The 16,435-nt window shown below is 42.9% G+C and overlaps 1 protein-coding gene and 1 long non-coding RNA gene across 6 annotated transcripts in view; one reads left to right on the top strand and one right to left on the bottom strand.

Annotated features, from left to right (window-relative positions):
- Positions 1 to 3,580, bottom strand: part of LOC120369154 — a 172,413-nt gene extending 168,833 nt beyond the window's left edge. The window contains exons 1-2 of the long non-coding RNA XR_005582968.1: positions 3,429 to 3,580; positions 2,915 to 3,011 (exon numbers count right to left, since the gene is read on the bottom strand). This is a non-coding gene — a long non-coding RNA (uncharacterized LOC120369154). The remainder of the gene's footprint in view (positions 1 to 2,914; positions 3,012 to 3,428) is intronic.
- The window catches only part of TAMM41 (TAM41 mitochondrial translocator assembly and maintenance homolog), a 32,358-nt gene continuing 19,479 nt past the window's right edge, over positions 3,557 to 16,435 (top strand). For 3 of the 5 annotated variants that reach the window (XR_005582953.1, XM_039482095.1, XM_039482097.1), the window contains exons 1-4: positions 3,558 to 3,778; positions 5,148 to 5,327; positions 8,887 to 8,979; positions 14,998 to 15,148. Coding sequence is in view for 4 of the 5 variants with exons in the window: in XM_039482095.1 (XP_039338029.1) it covers positions 3,641 to 3,778; positions 5,148 to 5,327; positions 8,887 to 8,979; positions 14,998 to 15,148 (562 nt within the window). In the remaining variant the exon portion in view is untranslated. Of the gene's footprint in view, positions 3,779 to 5,147; positions 5,328 to 8,886; positions 8,980 to 14,997; positions 15,149 to 16,435 lie in introns of all 5 variants that reach the window. The other 2 variants (XM_039482096.1, XM_039482094.1) reach the window with 1 other exon arrangement.

Here is a 16,435-nt window from a genome sequence, read left to right as displayed (position 1 = left end):
CGGTGCTGTATAGCCCGGATTTCCACCGGAGGTTCATCCTCCAGATGGATGCCTCCGAGGTAGGGCTGGGGGCCGTCCTGTCCCAGGAAGTTGATGGGGAGGACCACCCAGTGCTATACCTCAGCCGTAAATTATTTCCTCAGGAGAAGAACAACGCGGTAATTGAGAAAGAAGAACTGGCTATAAAGTGGGCCTGTGACGCCCTATGTTACTACCTCCTTGGGGCCCCGTTCACGTTAATCATGGACCATGCCCCCCTCCAATGGTTGATGAATATGAAGAACAATAACGCCCGACTCATGCGATGATATAGGGTTGTAAGGCCAGATGCGTTCGCAATCCAGCATAGGGCTGGCAAAGACCATGCAAATGCGGACTTTATGTCCCGCCTCGGAGGGATGGAAGAGCCTGGCCCCGACAAGCGGGAGCCCGACTTGAGGGGGTGTGTGTGTAGTGAGGCGAGGTGGCTCCCCTCCTGCCCAAAGGAGGGAGAGCCCAGCCAGAGGCCAGAGTGGGCGGAGCCACGGAGCACTGGGCCCACCCCTCAAAGGGTCAGACGGCGACTCAGAACTATAAAAGCCAGCCCTCAGAACTCAGTCAGGCCCCAGCCGGCGGAGAGAGCGGACGTACCTCAGGGAGCTCGAGACTGGGAAGCCCCTGTGACCCAGGGCAGCTGCCCAGACTGGCCTGAGCTTCCCCATGCCCACTACCCGGAGGAGCCGCCGGAGCTTCCCCACGCCTGCTGCTACCCGGAGGAGCCACCGGAGCTATTGTGGCCCAACTACCCCGAGGAACTGCCAGACCTGCCACCCAGCCCCGGCCGTGATGAGCCCATGCTCGTGGACCCGCCAGAGGCCGACGTTAGGACCCAGGTAGGCCCCGAGGGGGAGTTCGGAAGTAGCCCAGGGGCAGCCAACCTCAGTCAGGCTGCGACCTTACTGGAGCCTATGTCAGTGTGTTGCAGTCAGGATCCCCACTTACTGACCAGCGGAGTGATAGCCGCTGCTAGGGCCCCGGGCTGGGATGCAGTGGAGTGGGAGGGCCTGCGTCCCCCCTGCCACCCCACCCCGGGGTGGCAGACTCCCCCTCTCCCTGGCCTGAGGAGGCCACTACCTTAACTGTTACTGTTGCTCAGCCCTGAACCAAAGGCCTGAACTTTCTGACTCTGTGGTTGCTGCCCCGCCCTGACCTAGGGCTGGGCCTTAAAACTGTTGCCGTTGCTCTGCCCTGCTGGGGGACCCGAGCCCCTTGCCCACCGGGCGGGCAACTACCGCTAGGACTGCCGGGTAATTTTTCCTGGACCAATCGGAGTGTAGTGAGCCAGGGTGGCTCCCCTCATCCCCCCGGAGAGGGTCGAGCCCCGGCCACTCGCTTACAATGAATAATACATGGGAAATGTTTAGTGAGTAAAAAGATTAGGTCTACAGGGCTTGATTCACAGCCCATTAAATAAATGGAAGGACTTTAATAGGCATTGGATCAGGCTGTTAGTTGACATGGTCTGTATGGCCAGAGTTTCGCATGAAATGTGGACTAAATAATCACATAGCATTTTGTACATCTAATATTGCAGATAAATGTAATTGCATAGGCCCTGACTTCACTGTGTATATCAGAAACTTATTTACTGCAATAGAGTATAAAGGCCTTGATCCTGCAAATACTTATGCATATGTTTACTTTTTAAGTATGCAAATAGTTCCTTTGAAATCAATGAGACTTACTCTCGTTTCCAGTTAAGTACATGCAAATATTTGCAAGATGAGGCTTCTGTGATCAGACGTCGTATGTCATAGTTTTCTCAATATTCCCGATTACAACATGTAAAGGGAATATTCTGATAGACAGAACAGATCAAATTAAAAGTTAAAAAGTCAGAAATGGGAAAGCATAAAATTGACAAAAAACAAATTAGGTCCCAATCCTGCAAGCACTTAAGCATGTACTTAATTTTACACTTGGCAATAGTTGTATTGAATTCAAATTGGTGTTTGCAGGATCAGGGCCCTAATAATTAAAACTAAGAAAGGTTCAATAAAAGACAACATCAACTAAGAAAGTGTGTGACAAAATAACTGAGTGAAGGAAAGTGAACTGGCAATTACACTTTTTCTTGTCAACGTGGGAAAAGGAATAGGACTGCCAATGTTCTCTGAGAAGCCTCTAAAAGCAAAGAGGATGTACAATAAAAACAGGAGAGAAGGAAAGAGATCGAAGAAGAAAAGAGATAGAAGAAACCACAGCAAAAGTTTAAACTAAAGCTGAATAAGTGATATAAGGAAAAAATGAATGCTCTGTGGACTGAAAAATTAGAAATGTCGTAAACTAACTGGATACGAAAAGATCACGTCCATAGGGAATGAGGTACTTGTAAATAATTACAAGGGTTTGCATTGGCCACTGAAACAGGATTCTGAAAGCAGGGCCGGCTCTAGACCCCAGCGCGGCAAGCACGCGCGTGGGGCGGCCCTTTTCCGGGGGGGCGGCAGGCTGGGCCGGCGGACCTGCCGCAGTCATGCCTGCGGGAGGTCCACCGGAGCCCCGGGACGACCGGACCTGCCGCAGGCATGACTGCGGAGGGGGCGCTCCTCCCGCGGCTCCAGTGGACCTCCCGCAGGCATGACTGCGGACGGTTTGCGGCTCGGCTGGACCTCCCGCAGGCATGACTGCAGATGCTCCACTTGGAGCCGCGGACCAGCGAACCCTCCGCAGCCGCGGGAGATCGAGCCGAGCCGCGCGACCAGCGGACCCTCCGCAGTCATGCCCGCGAGAGGTCCGCTGCTCCCGCGGCTCCGGGGCGCCTCCCAGGCATGACTGCTTGGGGCGGCCAAAAACGTAGAGCCGCCCCTGTCTGAAAGGAAGTGTCATTTAATCTGCTTTGATCTGGTGGGGTGAGAAATATTGAATGGGATACCTTTGGCCATTTCAGAGCTTACTGGGAGTGGGATGCTGAACCTTTGGGTGGGAAGATATTGACCCACAAGCCTTCTTTATCAGTTCTGGTCCTGTGGCTGGTGGAGAGGAAGCAGATGTGGACCAGAGGAACCCTCATTTGGCTTTAACACTTTGCTGTCTCTGGCTTGCGTGGAGCGGACTATAGGGAGTGGGCACCAGCCTTGACAGGAGGATGGGATGCTGGGCCATGGTGATGGGTGAAGGGAAATCTCAGGAAACCTGGGTGTGCATGAGCCCTGGGTGTGGGGAAGGTGTAAGGCCTGTGGGTGGGGAATTGGGACTGCAGGGGCATGGGAATCGCAGAGGCCCTGGGGGGGTGCCCGGTGCAGGGACACTGGGTGGGGGCTTAGCGGGACCCGGGGTCGGGGGGGTGGTGTAGGGGCTGTGAGTGGGGACTTGGCGGGTGCAGGGCCCCTCGGTTGGGGAGAGCAGAGCAGGGACACTGGGGTTATGGGGTGAAGGGAAAAAGGCACCACAGCGGTCCGAGCACCAGCGGCTCCTGCGACCCAGGCCGTCGCGGGGGGCGCTGTGGACCTGGCTGGCCTCCCGGAGCGGCGCCGGCCTCTCTCGCTGCTTTGCGCCGTCGTCCCCTGTCAGCCGCTGGCGGGCCGGGCCGGGGCCGCGCTCCGCCCAGCAGCGCCCGCACGCAGGGCGCAGGCGCCAGTTGCTGCCGGGCCCCGCGCTCATGGCGCTGCCGGCGCTGTCCGGCTCGGGGGTGCAGTTCCGGAGGATCCTGGCTCACTTCCCCCAGGAGCTCAGCCTGGCCTTCGCCTATGGGTCCGGGGTCTTCCGGCAGGCGGGGGCCACCCCCAGCCAGAGCGTGGTAAGCGGGAATGTGCAGCCGGGGGCGGGCAGGGCATGGCCCTGGCTACGGATTTATTCCTCCCGCCGGTGCACCTGGAAGGGGTCATTGCCCGGTTATGGGTTTTTAAACACCCCCCCAATGCATGGGGGGGGGCATTTCCTGACTATGGGTTTTACCCCATCCCCTGTGCACGCCTGGGGATCAGGCAGAGGCATTCCCCCAGAGAGGTAGTTCCCTTAGTCATCTCTTTTTCTGAGCTGAAAAGTGTGGAAAAAGTGAATCGAGAAGTGTTATTTACCCTTTCCCTACAACACAAAAATCATGGGTTACACAATGAAATTAATAGGCAGCAGGTTTAATACGAACAAGAGGAAGTACTTTTTTACACAGTGAACCACTAACTTGTGAAACTCATTGCCATGGGGATGTTGTGATGGCCAAAAGTAAAACTGTGTTTAAAAAAATTCATAGAGGCTAGGTCCTTCAGTGAGTTAGCGAACATGGTCAGGGACGCAGGCCTATGCTTGGGGCGACCTTAAATATCTGACTGCCAGAAGCTTTCATTTTCTTTTAAATTGGCCAAACTGCATGATTTCATTCATGGGCATAGCTTGCCTTTTCACTGGGTTTTATTTTCCAAGCAATCTAGATCAATCCAAATGTCTCCCTCTTCTTGTTCCTCACCACAAGAGGCAAAGGAAGAAAAATAAGAATTTTACATTTTTAATATTGTTCCCCACAAACATGAGGAAGGGAGAATAACTTGGAAGATTTAATAACAGTCTATTCAACTCTGTACCAACTCTGTTCAATCACTGATTAGCTGAGCAACTCCAGTCCAGAAATGGCAAGGCATGCAGAGAGTCATTCCTCAAGAACTTTCAGCATATCTCAAAATGTTACATATAATAACTAGTTATATAATAACTAAAACTGTTCTGAACTAGCTAGTCTATGTTCAAGTCTCTTAGGTTTGGAGTTCAGTTCAAACTGTTACTTCATCACAAATCTTTTGTTGTCAGAAACAACTGATTACAGGTAAAGTTTGAATTTCTCACTATATCAGTTCTTGAAAAAAAACAAAAAAAAGTCTACTGAGAGTTGGGGTTTGTGCATAATTTTCCAAGCACTGAGAACTCCAAATGAAAAAATTACATTAGATTCTCATGCAAAGATTTGTCTTATATAGAAATGTGTTGGACATGAATTAATTTGCTTTTTTTAAAAGTCAGTTATGGGTTGGTTATGTCCTGGCTGTGTGTTGATGTCTCCTATTATCATTTGTGGGTATTATGTGAAGATCAATAGACTCTTACAGAGTGGATATTGCTTGTTTCCTAAACTATATGTAACCGTGTCTTTTTTTTTTTTTCTGTTTACCTTGTAGCACAATATGCTGGACTTCGTGTTTGCTGTAGATGATTCTGTGACTTGGCATATGATGAACCTGTTAAAGAATAGGAGTCATTATTCCTTCCTAAAACTTTTTGGGCCAAAGCACATCAGTAATATACAGAGCTGTGGAGCAGGGATTTACTACAATACTTTAGTGCAATGTAATGGTAGGGTAAGTACAATAGGTTGTGACTAATTTGTATAGATCAAATGTTTACATCTAGAGTATTGGAATTACTAGCCTAGGGAAGAAGCTGTTCAGGAAATACAAATTGCAGTTTGCATTTATGTTACAGATAGTAGCTGATCCTTGACTGATACTTAAGCACTTAAATAAAAGCTTCAGTTCTACATAGCATCTTTAATATTCAGTGTCTCAAGCTGTTTTACAAAGTAATGTGTTAAATCCTGGAAAGCAAAACAGGAGATGACATTGTGCTCAATAAAAGCAACAATTACACTCAGCAGTTAAGCACTTTCACAGTAATAACTGAACTTGTATTCTTTTTCTCAGCAATAATTCTAAACACATTACAGCCTTCAATGTGAGGAGGCGGCAAGTATTGTCACCATTTTACAAATGGGAAAACTGAGATCTAGATTCAGAGATTGGCCAGTTCACAGAGCAGAGTGGATTGTTTGTATTTTGATGTCAATGCAAATATGGGACATGATGTAATTGACATTTGTCTTATTTAACCTCTGATTCTCTCTCATCTTAACAGTGGGTGTAATTAATAAATCATGTGCCGGTAGTGTAGTATTTATTCTGTCTAGTCATACTCCAACATCTGTGTCTAAACAGGTAGTGTTGGTGTGTGTGTGTGTGTGTTAGTGTCTTTCCACCTCCTCAGTGCTGTTTCAAGTTGTTCTCAGCTTGTGGTAACGACAAGAAAATCAAATTCCATCTCTTCACCAAAAGCAGGAAATGGAATGGAGAACACAGGAAAAACTACATTTGCAGCCAACTATGACTTTGCTAAGGAATTTCAGGCTTGGGGTACCAGGGTGAGCATGGTATAAGTGACTAGACATTCACCAAAAAACCCACCTCACTGATTTGGAGGTGGAAAGAGAGGCCCTCTTTAATGTATTTCATGTGTGTAAGTCACTTGGAGGAGGTATGAATTATGGGCCCGATCTTGGTCCTCCTGAAGTAAAGTTTTTTTAACTTGGCTTTGAGGGGAGCAGGAGCAATGTCTTTGCTATAAAGACTTCTGTTATGTCTCCTACCCATCACTCTTGCTTTTCCCTTCAATTTGTGTGGTGGTGACGGCTTTTGGACGGTCTCCATTCTGTTCATGCATGGTCTGTTAAGAATGGTTCTGGAGTTACTTTGACCCTGTTAGTAATCATTGGAATCCTGGGATGTACAGAAATCTGCTGTGTGTTACATTATTTAGGCAGCTTTACTTTAACTTATGATTGACAGGAAACAAACTCTTCAGCCTGAATCCTTCTAACTATTGAAATTGACCTGCAACTCTTATAGAATTATATATTGAGTACCCCAAATAGCAAAAATTGGTGGGGAGTATTCTGCACATAACTTGGTCCTAAAATTATCATTGTTGTTCTGTTTTAAGCCTTCCAAAGTTGCAGAACATAGTTCCTGTTCTGCTGTGACATTCTGCCATGCACTCTGATCTATCTCAAATATCATGTCATCCAGTGTGTGCACTAGTCAAGTTTTTTTCAAAACTTATGGCACTTAGTAGAAAATAACCATTCTATAAAATCCTTAAACAAATCTATCATGCAGAGGTAGGGATCCCATCACAATTTCCTGTTAAACTTTAGGTTTTCGGTGTAGTTTCTTTGGAACCCTATGGATTTCACCCTTTCTCTATTAACCTCTATAGAGCTTTTCCATTACATAATGTCATATAATTAAAAAAAGACACTGACCAAAATGTGAGCTTCATTCTTCATTGTGGCTTTCTAGGATTAATAGGGCAATGGAGGAGAATTGTAAAATTAATCTGTTCTGTATTGAGTTAGCTCTTTAGAACATACATGCAGGATACCCTTACATAAAACACAGTCGGACCATGTATAGTTGAATTAAAATATTCAAGCAATAATTGAATTTGAAAAAAACTGTTAGGAGAAGCAGCTGGAATTGCCTTCTCTGGTAGATTAGGATTGCATGAACTCAATTCATGCAGAATTGGGTGGTAGAGTTTTTAATGAAATACTTAAAATCTTGGTGTATAACCTCTTACTGTGAAGGCTTCATTTTGTGACGTTACTTCATGGTAAGTAGGCATTGATTAACACTGACTACTATGAAATTCTTTCACATTATGAAATTCCATTGGAACTGCCCATTACATTTACATGCGTACTGAAAGAGTTCATCATCATTAATGTCACTGTCAAATACCAAGAGGTTTTCATACTGATTTGCCACTTTGTACAAAATGTTGCCAATTAAGTGTATAACTCTTCTAATCACTTAGTACTAAGATCAGTACAGTAACTCCTCACTTAACGTTATAGTTATGTTCCTGAAAAATGCAACTTTAAGTGAAATGATGTTTAACAAATCCAATTTTCCAATAAGATTTAATGTAAATGCAGGGGGTTAGGTTCCAAGGAAATTTTTTGGGGGCAGACAAAAGGCATTATATACTGCACAGTACTGTACTGTAGTGGGAGGTGCCCCGGCTTACCAGGGCTGGGGGTGCAGGGTCTGGGAGGGAGTTAGGGTTCAGGAGGGCGCTCAGGGGGGCGTGCGGGGTCTGGGAGGGAGTTAGGGTGTGGGAGGGCACTCAGGGTGAGGGTGCGGGAGGAGGCTCAGGGCTGGGGCAGGCAGGAGGTGCAGAGCACTTACCTGGAGCAGCTCCTGTTTGGTGCAGGGGGTGTGCAGGTGGCTCTGCGCAGCGCAGCACCGCCCCCATGGCCACAATTCTGGGAGCTGACCATCCCCCTCCCCCCCCGCCGGCAGGCAGGGCCACCCAGAACGCAGGGGTTTTAGGGGCTGCAGCTCTAAAGCCCCTTTAGGAGTGCGGCCCTGCGAGCACAGGCTGGAGGACTCAGGAGGAGCAGGGGCAGCCGCGCAGCGAGTGGCTGGAGAGAAGCGGCGCTTTCCCCTTCAAATAAAAAATAAAAGGCACTTTGTAATAATCTATTTATTTGCATTGCAGTACCAACTAGACACCTCCTTCAGGGATTGGGGTCTTGTTGTGCTAGGTACTGTATGTAAATGTAATGAAAGAATCAAGTGAACTATTTGCAGAATCACAGAGTAAACGGCATGTTTTTAATTATGACTGAGCAATGTATCTCAACCATGATTTGAAGAGATCATCTGAGTGAGAGAGAGTAGTGTGATGTCCATGCCCATTTCAGTGCATTGTCTGGAGTGTCAGTAAAGGGTCTTTTTGTGTTGTTAGGATCCACTGGAAAGAAAACTTGGAAGGTAGAGTACTACAAGGGTTGCCAACTCCGGTTGAATGTGTTCCTGAAGGTTTCGTCATATGACAATCATTAATTAAAGGTTAATCTTTAATTCCTGGAGACTCCAGGACAGTCCTGTAGGGTTGGCAACTGTTAGTGTGATATTTTTGTTTAGTTCTCTTACCAGTAAACTGTTAATATTTGTGTTAACATTTTTCTTAAGAGATTTACATTTCTGTGAATTAGACTTTTTTTTACTAGACATTTTTACCTAATGCAGACAGTGTGTAACAAACAATTATGTGAGATCCTCTGTTTTTTTTTTTCAGATGATAAAATATGGCGTAATTGGCACCGATGCCCTGATTGAAGATCTGTTTCACTGGAAAACTCTCTATGTTGCCGGACGTCTGCAAAAGCCGGTAACTATCTTATTCTGTTCAGCTGGCTTGTGTTTTTGAAACACAGGAAACTACAGAGATGGAAGATGATCAAATGAGGCAGAAAGTAGATGATTTTAGTTGGTCAGGTTCTTTGAGCCACTAATGAGCAAATGTTCCTGCAAGGAGCCAGTTCCACTAGAAGTCCAGTCTTTTGATAGGGAGAAAGAGAGTATTCAGTGTCCCATATCATTTCACCTAAAACTAGGGATATTAACCCGAGTCTCTTGACCAGATTACATTTTGAGTAACTGAATTCTATTTATATTTAACCCCTCTGCCATTAGATACGGTATTCGTAATCTGAACTGTTATGTAGGATTGTGTGCTTTCTAAAAAGCTGCCACATTCCTACCCAGGGACTGATCCATTTCAGGAGTAGCTGAAATGATTAGTTAGTTCAAAAAACGTTAAGCACTTTGATACCTTTCAGGATGAAAACTGCTTTGTTGTACAGGTATTATCTAGTTCATTGTTGTCTTATAATACCTTTGTTCAATGATACAAACTGATGCATCAGAGATGCTTGGACAGTCTGTCTTCAGGTCAATGTCATGAAAAGTTTGATACACACTTTTAAATGAGGAGTCCTTGTGGCACCTCAGAGACTAACAAATTTATTTGGGCACAAGCTTTCGTGGGCCCACAAAAGCTTATGCCCAAATATATTTGTTAGTCTCTAAGGTGCCACAAGGACTTCTCATTGTTTTTGCTGATACAGACTAACACGGCTACCACTCTGAAACTTTTAAATGTCTGTATGCTTCAAATGTTCTTTCAGACCTCTAGATGGCAGCAGATATAAGTTAAATGGGAGAAAACTTGTAATATTTAGAGCTGATTAATAATACAAAAATCAGTTTTAAGGTAGCAATTAAAAGGGGACTATTTCAGCTCAGTTGCTGAATTCTTCCTCTCCTTTTTGCTTAAATAACTGGAGTGAGGTAAGGAGTCTTCCATGTAATATGCTGGAATATATACTTAAGCATAGTCTGAATCTCCAGACACGTAGTACATTGAAAAAAACATCTGAAAGGAGATCTCTGAATTTCCAAATAACTTCAACTATCAAAAAAAAAGTTTATTTTCATTTTGATTTATTTTTGCTACTGCTTTTTGAGATATGCTGCCTTTCTATCATGTGCAAGCCTCATTTTCTGCATCCCCTTTGACTTCAGTGGGAGTTGTACGCTCATAATGGAAGGTGGAGTTGTATTAATTTAGATGGAATGTAGATACCGAAGAGTCAAAGGTGTTAGTGTGACCCTGTCACTGTCCAACATTAAACAGTTTAAAAAAAGGTTCGGGGTTTGGTATACAGTCACCTCAGTACCATGGCGCAAACAACACTAAACATCCTTTTAAACTTTTTTATTGAAGATAAAGAAAAACTGTTCAAATATTTGAAATATAAAATATTAAGTAAGTCTTTCATTTTAATAACATCTCTTGTTCCCTTTTCCTTTAGCAGAAGAGAGTTTTTGGAAAGAAACCCCCGTTTTTGACAGTCTTTTAGGTAATATTAAAAATAGTGTTAACTGTTATTTTTGGGGAAAAGAGAAGAAGGTAGTTGAGATGGGCCAGAGCTGTTGCTGCTGCTGCCATTATAGTATTTTCTGGAAGACAAAATAAGACATGCACATGACGGGGGAGAAAAGAACAACAAAGATGAAAACTGCAGCCTCTGTCTTTGGTGTTGACTCTCATTTGCTGCATCACTGCTGGAAAAACACTGGCACAGTACATGGTCTTATCAGCCACTCTGTGACCTGGCAAACTTGCATCAGCATTGTGCTGTTTAGGGCATTGCTTTTAGCTGCCTCCTTTTTGTCACAGGTGTATAGCAGTGTTGCAAAATATACAGTCTTGACTGGCTTAGCCAGACTCTAATTAAACAGAAGACAGAAATAAGGAAAAAGAGAAAATTAAAGTGGGGAAGGAAAAAACATATATGGTGTAGGGATTGTGACAGCCTCTCATTCTGGGTGGTGGTTGGGATTCAGATGGAGCCAGTAGAGCTGGTCAACTGGGTCCTCTCTTGGCCCGGTCTGTTCAGGACATGTCTTAGGATCAGGATAATGAAGACACAATATTGTCACACTGGATCCTGGGGTCCTAGGAGATGATGGGGGTGGCAGTCGTGATAATGAAGGTCATTCCTTCCCCTTCTTTCGGTCAGCCATCATCGTGGTAGCCAGCTTCCCCCCCACCCCCCCACTGGTCTCTTTTTGAGGACCCCAAATGGGAGTGATGGGAATAGTCCATCTCCTCATTATTTTGTACACCAATTAGGCCTAATTTCTGACACATTAATTTTGATTCACTGATTTCCAGTCTCACACTTCTCTTGTTTACCAGGCATGATGTTAACACCGTCCTTGAGTTATATCAGTAGGCTTTCTGAACTAATTCAGTCTTTGTTCTCCCTTTCATACCTTCTCCCATCACCATTTGTTGTGTATAGGCTATTGTCATTTTGGAACTTTCACTTTTTTACAGTTGAACTTGCAATTAGGATAAATTTGTACCTCCACCACCAATCATCACAATGGCATTAGACACTTGATGTTTAGGCCTTTCCATGAGAAATAGCCTTTCAAGCATATGTGCTTGATAGGTGGAAGAAATTATTGGTGTGAGTCCTTCCCATTAAGCTATGGGGAGTTCTGGCTGAGTAAGGACTGCAGGGTTTGCTCCTTTGCTCAAGTTTGAGCTATACTCATTGAAACCTCAAACCATCTTTGCTTTCCATACCCATCCAGGTCCAGAACTAAAAGCTGCAAGGTTATATGCTACTTAATAGGAACCAGGAATTTTATACAATGTTACTTAGAGAAGTTCCAAGCAAAAACCTTTGCTCAGACTCTTTGTAGGCTTCACATTTTAGGTTGTTCTTACTGGTCACAGTTTCACTTCTGCTGTTGATCTTTTGATACAAACTTTTAAAAACAACTGTAGTGAAATTTTGTTTTATCTGTAAACATGTATAATAAGGATGCTCTTTTGACTTCTAAATGTGTTGGTGATATAGTAACCTGGAGTGTTTACATTACAAGATCAGCATTGGATGCAAAGTAGCATGTCAAAAGCAAGTGCTCTGGACACATGGCTGGTGGCATATTAATCTTGACTTAAACTATTTTTATGGACTTCCCCATCCCCTCTCTCGTAGAGGGGGAAATTTTGCGAAAGAATAACATGTTTCTAGTGTTGTGCTGTAAGGATGTTGCCTTTACTGATTCAGAACTACCCAGCCTTTTCATGTCTGTGTTCAGAAGCATTTGCTGTGGCTTGAACCTTTTTTGGCTTGACTCTTGCTACAAGTATTTTTTCTTACAAATAATTTGCCTCAACTGAATGTTCTTACTGTAGTGTTAATGAGATCCATTAAGTTCAAATAAGGACATCTCCAGTAGGGTACAAATGGCTATTTAGAAATGCTGATTCTCTTACCCAGGCCTCTTTGGCTGTATCTCAAGACTCTATTGGCTTTTCACTCTGAATACAACATATCGTGTTGTTTAGCCAAGTTCCCATTTAGCTGTATGTTGAAGAAACAGATAAACACAATACTAGTTTCTTCATAACTGGCTTGTTTTCTTTAAGTAATTATACTAGATTTAAAAAAAAAAAAATTCCAGTACTACCTAACCAGATAACTTTACTTAGAACAAGCGGCATTTCAGTGAATTCTCTGAGAGATGGATGGGAAAAAAAGGCTTCATTAAGTATCATTCTGACATTGAGCATTTCCATGTTACGTGTGTGTATATATATTGCAATGTCATTGTGTGTATATATAGAAAAAACCTACAGTAACAAGCAAACACAACTCATAGATTTAACCCTCAAAGCAGCATGCATTTCTACAGAAACAGTTGATCTATCTAATATTAGCTTCATGTTCATAATGGTGTTTATCGTGCCCTTTCTGTTTGAAGATGTTGGTTTTTTTTTCTTTTTGCTTATTTCCTTATTAATCTTTCCTTGCATTAGGTCTTGAACAGTTTGCAAAAGTAAATGTTTTCAGATTCATTTTAGACTCACCAGCAACTCTTCCAGTGTAGTCTAACACTTCATCATTGTCTTTTCAGGTCAATTTTAATATTAGGAAAAAATACAGTAGTTTGTGGGAGAGGAAGAATCCCCTAAAATACTTGCTTGTAAAGCCAATATCTCTAAAGTATTAAGCACGGTAAATAAAAAACATTTGTCTTAAACTTCTGTGAACCAGTTTACCCTCAAAACAATTGTCTAGATTTTACTTCACATTTCAAATGCAGGGGAAAATAAGAAAATCATATGCTGTCACATTTGCCATAGTATATCGGGACTTCATTCTGATTTCAACCCTGTTTTTAAAGTGAAGTTTCAGACATAGTAATCTGTTTGTCAGGCCTTTCTTTGTCCATGTCCTAATTACATAAGGCATTAAATATTGTAACTGGATGATTCCTTTGTTAGTTTCATTTACAGAATCTGATTTTAGCTGGTCTTTTTCATACTTACTTTTTCACTCTTAAATCATATGGAAGTTCCATTAGAAACAGGTGATTAAGGTGGAGGCGGCCTTGGATTTCTTTGTACCATATTTGGGATAGCATAATGCCTGTGTTTTCAAAAATGCACAGTGCTCCAATCATGGAGTTAGTACTTCACTTTTCTTTAAACAAACCAGAGTTATGGCAGATAAGCACATAGATGTTTAGTTGCTAAATTGTACACTCCAATGACAGGTTTTTGTGGACACAAGGTGGGATTTTCAAAAGCACCTAAGTAACTTGGGCATACAGTCTCATTAACTTCAGTGGGACTTGTATCCATAGTCACCCATTGCAAATATGCATGTAGCTTTGCAAGAGCACCCACACTTGTTAGAAAATCTGTTTCTTATAAGCAAAGCAATTCAGCATTGCCTGACAGAAACAGGAGCATTTACCAAGGACAAGAACCCACAGTAAGAAAGTATTCTTTAGGGAATAGTCTTCTTCTGAAGGAGCAGTTTATTCTCTGGTAGCCCAAAGTAGCTTTGTTGACATAAGGTTCTGTATTAAGATTTGTTTTATCTTGCTAACAACCAGCCTCCTATGTCCCAATACATGCGTTTTCTGTTCAGAGTGTTAGGGTCTATAGTTAAGTCAAATCAATTGAAACAACACTGCTTTGCCTTGGAAGAGCAAACTTCTCTCAGAGGTGTATAGATGTACTCGACTTCTGTGTTCCACACTGCTTGAATGTGTGACTCTCCCATTAATCTCTATCTGATGATCACTCTATCTAGTGAAGACCCGCTAAATCGAAGGCAGAGCTCTCTCCGGTCGACCCTGGTACTCCAGCTCTCCAAGAAGACTAAGGGAAATCAACCGGAGAATGTCTCCTGTCGTTATTCACGTAGCTGAAGTAGTGTAACTTAGGTCGACTTACCCCAGTAGTGAAGACAAGCCCTAAGAGGAGAACTAATTTGTGTAAAGTTCTACTTCATGGATTTCCTAATCCATCATATGGTAGATGACCAAAGAAACTGCAACGGAGCCTGTTAAGGATTAAGGGAGAATGAGTTTCCTGGTTACCAGGGAGAGAGCTCCACTCTTATCACGTCATTCACTCCTTTCTTCTCTGTCACATTAGTCTAGTGGGTGTTCTGTCACTTCTTGTTTCCTCATCAGATGTGTCTTTTTAACACTCGCTCAGAATTGCTATTTTGATTAACCCCAGGATTTGTTTCTAAAAGAAGGGAAGGCAAAGAGCACTGTAGAAGCAAGAGAAGAGCGAATAGCTTTCACTCATTGCTGTCTTGTAACTATAGGCTACTAGTACTGAAAAGGGAACATCTACATAGAAAATGAACACTCTCTAGGCTTAATTACATCATAATGATGTGAATGATTTTAAATAAATGTAGTTTATTTTTACACACTGGATTGAGTAATAATTCTTGATCTGTCTTCAATGGTATTTTCCTGATGAAATCCTGCTCCCAAATACTTTGATTTTTTTCAGGTGAAAATACTGACACAGAATGAAAATGGCAAGCTGCAGGCTGCCCTACTTAGCAATCTGAAGAGTGCAGTCACAGCAGCCTTTCTCATGTTGCCAGAAAGTTTCTCTGAAGAAGACCTCTATATGCAGATTGCAGGACTCTCCTACTGTGGTTAGTATATGCATTTAAAGCTTCTCTTGAGAAAAAAGTCTTTGATAGGACGTCATACTTTATAGTTTGAGATGTAATACTGCACAGATAATATCACAAATAATAGGAAGTCTAATATATGGTAAACTCCAGAATAGAAGTGGCTCAGTGAGGCTGTGACTAATCATACATTTGTTGAGCTAAGGAAGGCTGTGTAAGATCTGATCCTGCATTTGAATGCAGTGTGAGTTTTGCTATCAATTTCAACTGGAACAAGGTTCCACCATACTGCATTGTGCCTACAATATTTCATGCTCCGGTAACTTCATGAGAGTTTGGTTCCAAAGGAGATACTGGGATGCCCTTTAGGTAAGGCTGAGTGATAGTTGCTGTGTTTCAGGAGACCTTGAAAACACACTTGAGAATTTAGTTTGTGCCTGTAGATAATAAGGGCATGAGCTTGTTCTTATGTTACTGTGGGCTATCTCAACATACTTTTGTTCTTAATATTTCAAGACCTGGAAATACACTTGGTGCCCTTCTCCACTGTGTAAGGTCTATCTAGTCAGTATTCTGACAGATGCTAATGAGATTTATTGTTCATCAAATATTATGTTCTGTGATCAAATTCTTCTGCGACTTATTTTTTATCAAAAGCTTTTCCTAAAAATGTAGTTGCCATTTTAATTATGGAAATCCTGTTCAAGTTCGCAGTTATCAGTTTTTAAAAAATCCATCCTCATAATTTTATATTCCCTCTTGCAATCTTCTAATATTTTGGAAGAATGGAATAGAGAAGAGTTTATTCATAATAGAAGTTTTAATTTAAAAGACTTGAAAGCACTCCGCAAGTTATATATGAATCACTTCACTCACCACTGAAATGCAGCGTCCTCTGGGGTGAAAAGTGTTATGCATTGAACCATCACAAAGTAAAAAAAGGATACCGTATCTAAGTGAAATGGTAAAGGGTGTTTTAGCTAGGCACACTTACTAGTGGGTTACATAATCACCCCAGTTGGAATCTGACCGAGTCTCCTCTGAAAAGTGCTGTGAAATTTGCACTGACCACAACTGGTCAGGATAATTCTTGACTATCGCAAGTAACGACACAGTTAATACAGAAGTGGGAGATGAATTATTTGACTAAAAAAATTTTGGAACTGGCTTTACTGCCTGAATAAAATTTGAAGTGGTAACATTCCAATTTTGGGATGTTTGAGAAAATAGGTGAGTGTTGATGAGGTGTTTATGGACAGCATTTGCTTTGTTGCTATTGTACTAAATCTTGACTGTTTTCACAATCCC

This window comes from Mauremys reevesii, linkage group 7 (assembly GCF_016161935.1).
Source record: "Mauremys reevesii isolate NIE-2019 linkage group 7, ASM1616193v1, whole genome shotgun sequence".
Classification (NCBI taxonomy): Eukaryota; Metazoa; Chordata; order Testudines; family Geoemydidae; genus Mauremys; species Mauremys reevesii.
This window is presented reverse-complemented; position numbering and strand designations above follow the sequence as displayed.